The sequence below is a fragment of the Rhinolophus ferrumequinum genome, chromosome 20 (assembly GCF_004115265.2).
Source record: "Rhinolophus ferrumequinum isolate MPI-CBG mRhiFer1 chromosome 20, mRhiFer1_v1.p, whole genome shotgun sequence".
NCBI lineage: Eukaryota > Metazoa > Chordata > Mammalia > Chiroptera > Rhinolophidae > Rhinolophus > Rhinolophus ferrumequinum.
In genome coordinates this window covers 52,027,914-52,033,988 of record NC_046303.1, presented here as the reverse complement: position 1 = coordinate 52,033,988, position 6,075 = coordinate 52,027,914, and the positions used below count along the sequence as shown (strand labels likewise).

At 43.2% G+C, this 6,075-nt stretch overlaps 1 protein-coding gene across 1 annotated transcript in view; it reads right to left on the bottom strand.

The window, feature by feature from the left end:
• Positions 1-3,777: 3,777 nt before the first annotated feature.
• Positions 3,778-6,075, bottom strand: part of STARD3NL (STARD3 N-terminal like) — a 54,203-nt gene continuing 51,905 nt past the window's right edge. The window contains exons 8-9 of the mRNA XM_033088743.1: positions 5,509-5,581; positions 3,778-4,275 (exon numbers count right to left, since the gene is read on the bottom strand). Of these exons, the coding sequence (XP_032944634.1) occupies positions 5,526-5,581 (56 nt within the window). The 3' untranslated portion in view covers positions 3,778-4,275; positions 5,509-5,525. The remainder of the gene's footprint in view (positions 4,276-5,508; positions 5,582-6,075) is intronic.

Sequence of the window (6,075 nt, the reverse complement as noted above, 5' to 3'; positions counted from 1 at the left end):
TAGAAATCCTGAGTAATAGGAGATAACCAGATACTATACCAACATGATGCAACTCAGCCAAAAAGCTAGAACTCGACATTTCGCCAGGGATGGAAACTTTCTGGGTAAATGCATGGTCTCGGTCATGTTCCGTTAGGCTACTTTTTTGTTTGTTTCTTTTCTTTTGTTTGGTTTGAGTAACACAAAATCCTCCGACTTAGTGAGCACCAGGAATCCTGCCAGGCAGTTTGCATGCTCTGTGTCTAACGCTCTCATTGTACCACAGTGTATGTATGACGCCCATTTCACTAATGAGAGGACAAGGTCCCAGGGAGACGAAGACATGTGCCCAAGGTGAAACACGAGCAGTGCCAGAGTGCACGATTCCAGGTCCGTCTGACTTAAAATCTGCTGCTTTATCCACATACCAGTGGCTCTCCTCTTGGAGTCTTTAAAAGTCACGGAGGCCCAGACTTCATGACAGGCTTTAAAAATCCCCTTCTGTAATGTGCAGCCGGGGCTGAGGGCAGCAAGTGACTGAAAGAGCTCCTGAGCTCCGCTGCTGCTGCTGCAGCTCTCAGGCAGCCAGGAGCCATCACAGAGCCATTCCGCGGCGATGTAATCCGGAACCTGCTCTTACCGGCCACCCTCAAGTTCCTAAGGAAATGGGAGGTGGCACTAAGATGTAGGCACAAGGATATTCATTCACTGAGGCCCCCAATTGACCCAAATGTCCAATAAGAAGCAAAAAACATAAAGGACATCATACGACAGATTACTATGCATCTTCAAAAAATGGAGATTTAAAGAAATGGAAAATCAATCAGGAAGTACTATTGAAAAAATAATACGCGTAGCAGAATCCTTCTAAAACAGTTAGATAATACATTCGCAGGGTTCAAAAATCAGAACACTCTGAAAATGCATGAAGAAATCTTGCTTCAACCATTGTCGCTACCTGTCCCATCTCTTACAGGTCACACGTTTGTTTTTCTGTGCATCCTTCTAGTTCTATTATGCAGATATGAATGTACATATAGAAACAGATATGCATGTGTATATGCATAGATATTCTGATTTCCACTCTTGGTACACAAAGGTAGTATACAATCAACATTGTTCTGCACTTCTCACTTAGCCATCCGACACCCCTTGTGTCAGTACACAGGGACACGAAGCTGCATGTCCCACTGGTGGATGTACACACTTTATAATCAGTTCTCTGGGATACACTGCTGGCTCATTTCCAACCCTGAGCTATTATGGCAAATGCTGAGGTAAATACTAGGGTTTTATTTCATTCTGAGCGTGTGTGGGGTCATTTTGATAGGCATTGCCAACCTGCCGTGACCGAGATGGCACCCTTCCACCCGTCTCCCACGATGCAGGTGAATCCCAAGAGTGCTGTCGAATGTCTGGGCTTTACTAACCTGAGAAGTGAAAACTGGTCTCATCATGGTTTTAATTTGCTTTTCTCTTGTGAGTGAGAATAGGTATCTTTTTCCATATTTGAAGTCTATTTATATTTGTTCATGTCCTTTGACCACTTTCTCTATTGAGTCATACTACTAGCAAGTAGGACACTGCCTTATACGTGTGTCTGTGTATTTCCAGAGGCGTGGGCATAAAACAAAATGTTCGATGTCTGAAAGGTGGTGAAAATAAGTTGTATGTTTCTATTTTCTGTGATGAATCTTTTTAAAGTATAAGCTTTTATGTATTAGAATTAAAACGATGTCTCACTTAAAATTGGGAAGTTTTTGTTTCTTTACAATCAGCTTCGGTTTCTGTGAAACAGCTTCTTTTGGAAAGCAAGTGGAGGTTCCCATTTGGAAACAGAATACGACACCCAGATACAAGAAAGATTAAATTTAATTGGGTCTACTCCTTGATTCTCACAAATTTGGTCAGACCTCCTTAGGTCAAATACCTGGTCCTCTACTGAGAGAGCGGGACCCATGTCTGCATTGGGAAGGCGGAGTAGAGAGGAAACTCAGAAATCACAGAGCGCTTCCTGCAGCCATTCACTACGGGGCACTGCTAGGCGTCCTCCGGAGCTTCAGACTTCTTAGCAACTGCCTTCCCCAGTTGACCAGGGCTGCCCGAGCTGGGAGGGCGGTACACAGGGAGAGCAAGGTGGTGGTGGCGGAGACATGGGTGGGGGAGGGTGCTGGTGTGGCTGATGGTGTTTTATTTTCTCAGGCTTCTTTTGTTTACGTGCTCAGTCAAATGTGGTTGATTCGTGGAAAATGCTCAAAGTCAAACCGGCTCCTACTGGTTGGGGCTGGCAAGTGGTGGCTAGGGTGTTATAAGATAAAATAAGACCAGTTAAACCACATCCAGCATTGCTCACTTTTAAAAGGTCACAGCTAATGGAAAGAAAATACCCATCTACACACACACGCAGGTGGTTGCTATCTATGGGACATATCATAGGCCGTGCCAGGTGGTTCCCTGCTTTTTAATCAGAGTTTACTCCAGTTAGCTACTGTGTGGTTGGGAATCTCCTGCCGACCTTCTGACCAGGACAGATTCTGAAGCAAAGAGCAGGCTGCACTTCTTGTAGCACTGACATAATCCCTAACGTCACACCAATATCTGGGATATTCCAGGGTATTTGATTCACAGAGGTGATAACCTTTGGTTTCATTTCCTCAGTGAGACAGGGTGACACAGACCGGTGCGAGACCTAGCAGCATGGACTGACCGTAGATGTGGGCAACAGTGACGTGCTTTCTTCATCAGAAGAACAGACATAGCGAGAGCCTGAGTTCAAGTGTGTAACTGAATGTCATACACGGAAGCACGTTAAGTCCCTCTGAGGGGACAAAGACTTCAGAGCCAACCTGCCCGAGGCTGAACAGAGGACACTAACATCAGGAGCATGTGACTGGGGTCCAGTAGAAGAGGGCCCTTCGGAGCGGGTGCCCAGGCCCACGAACGCAGTCTGTGCCATCCTGGGCAGTGGAGCTCCAGCGCTGAGATCACGCTTCAGGCTTCCACGGTCTGACTCACGACACACGCAAATCACATACTTCTGTCTTCCTGGTCTGTGTCGAGAGCCAGCTTCTTAGGATCCGTGGCGCACGCGCGGGGCCAGTCCAGCACATCACGGGGAAGCTCTTTCTCAGGTTACAGTCACACCGAGGCGGCTCAGACATCTTCTGGGGACTAGTGTGTATGTGAGCCCACGTGCGACCGCCTTCACACTGTGACACCACCGCTGAGCTCCTGAGGTTCTGGTCCCCAGGCCAGAGCCCGCAGCTTCTCCTCACCCCCTTCTCCACCATCAGACGCTCCTGCTCGTCAGGCCCCAGCCTCCCAGGTGCATTTATGCCCTTTGGCCCCTTCTTAGAAGAGGGACACGTGGGGGGCTGATCTGAGCTGCATCAATGGCCGGTTTCCACGCAAACCAACACCATTTCCACTACTCACAACTAAGTTTCTCTTGAATGTCACGTGAAGGAAAGAAAACGAATAGACAAGCTGCCTTCCTATGAAGCATTAAGGTGAATATTCATGTTTCAAAAAAATAGCTCACAATATAATTTAGTTCTCTTTAATTAAATTAGCTAAACACAAAATGAAAGCAGTGATTTTATAGTGTGGGTGCAAAATAAAAGTAGTGAGACTATTTTAGAGCCATACGTCTAAGAGAAAGATGCTATTTCATGAGAAAAATAATAAAAATGTCTGGTGACCTTTTATATGTACTCACAATCCCTCCTTGTCTCCCTTTGTAATTCCAACACTGTAGGCCAAATACACAATGCAAAACAAGAAAAATAAAACTAAACATTTTGAAATGCTGGATTTTATTACAGTTTAAAATTGTACAAAGAGTGCATGTGTATGAGTTAAAAAAAAAAAAAAAACCACAAGGGAAATGTAGGATGTTAAAAAAAGAAAAACAAATGAAATCTGAGACATGAAACAAAACAATTCCATTCTGTGAATCCAAATAAAAAGATATTTTACTAATAAAAAAGTACTATTCCAATATATTAAGAAGTCTTTGATTAGGAATACAGCACAAGACGTTTCTGCAACTATTCACTCACAGATCAGCTGAGTCTCACTGAACGGAGGATGGATCGTTACATGATCTTACCAGCCACAGGCAGCTACTAAATGTTTGTCGATATGGTATACGTCTGTGAGGTATTACAATAAATAAGTTCTTTATGAGCCGTACAATCGAGTCAGTAGTGGATGTTACCATTTCAACTTTCCATACGGAGACCCCATCTCCAGTCCTTTTTTGCCCCCGGTGATTTTCAATGAGGGTTTTTTACACTTAGAAAAAGAGAGAGAGAAAAAACAAAATATTTGAGATGCAGTGATAAATGGCAAAATGCTACACTTTGACTTACGTTTTTATAACAGAGTCTATGCACTAACGATGGGCTGTGTTATAGACACTTGAAGGACAGTGGGTGTGGTCACACCAGAATTTATTTTAGAAAAGGATCAAGTCTACACATGCCCACACTTTCGCTTGGTCGTAAGCACTGCTGTGGGAAGAAGGGGCCGGAGCCTTCCAGGCGCAGCTGACGAATGCGCAGGGCCTGTGTTCCCAGGACGCTGGCTGCTGCTGCCGGCCAGCCTGACCTGTGCAGCTTCCCTGCCATGCTGAATCTTTCTACTACTTCCCTATCTTTTAAAAAAATATATTATTATGTTTATTGAGATATAATCGACATAGAACATTGTATTAGTTTCAGACAGACAGCATAATGATTTGATATTTGCATATATTATGAAATGATCAAGTCCAGTTAACATCTGTCACCATACCTAGTTACAAAAATGTTTTTTGTGATGAAAACATCTACTCTATTTTCCCTTCTACATTTAAATAATCAATCAGTTGCTACTATAATTTATGTTATGTTTATCTGCTTTTATTTCTGATGTTGAAACGTTTTCCTTTGATAATATGAAGGGATTTAACAACATGCCCCACCTGGAGGCAATCAAGGACACTGCTTCATCTGGATGACAACTTTTGTCTCAGAAGCTCCAAAAACCTGAGCCCTTCCAGTGCAGGCCCCGAATACCGGTGCCAGAGGGGAGGGCCTGAGTCCTGGCTCTGCCACTCACTAGCTGTGTGACTCTGAACGAGTTACTCACCCACCCTGGTCTCACTTTCCTCAAGTGTAAATGAGACAGTAACAGCACCACACCTCATAGGACTGCTACCCTCACCGCACACGTAAGTTAGCATTTGTAGTTAAACAACGTCTGACGCAGAGACATTCTGGCTAAGTGAACAAAAATGAACTCATTCTTAATTAGAAAACTGGGACTCTGAGGTATTTTTCACACTTCATAAATTTATACCCAAACAGCAAATATTCAGAAATTTTGCAGTACTAAAATGTGACTGGCAAATTCATGTAAATAGAACAAATCTGGCTACATACTCACACTCGTATTCTCAGAATTTTACTTTGAATCGACTCAAAGAAATGCTCTATTATTTCCTTTCACTATTTTGTTGTTACAGTTGTATATTCAAAGACTTACTTTAACAAAAGCAGTATTCATAGTTCTAAAAGTGCTTTTTCACTGCCCTGCTTTTCTTCAGCTTCTTCAGATCCTAGGTGGTAAGGAAAGGGAAGGAGAAAAAGCATCGCATTCCATTAATGCAACGATTTCTTTAAAATGTGTGTGTGTGTCTGTGTGTGTGTCTGTATGACATTTTAAATGACAGTTACATATGTTTCACCCTCAAGAGATTCAGGTTAACAAAACTGTAACTATAAAATAAATTTTTACTTTATTTCTCGTAGGAGGAAAACCTTTTTAATAACATCACTTGCACTAATCAGTCAGAAAAGAACTCACTCATGTGCTATTAAAAATATTCATACAGACCACGAATTATTCTCCAGGCCATCCCTCCTCCACCACTTTGCTGACAAGTTTGTATATGTTTTGCAAGAGCAAATAACCTTGAGCTTTAGTACACATAATTTAATGTACATGTTTTTTTAATTGCTGTAGCCAGTGAGTGAGAGAGCAGCGAGGGCTTCCTCATGCCCAGGGCGACGACACATGGTCGCGGGGGGCTGTGCCAGCAACCGCCGCTGT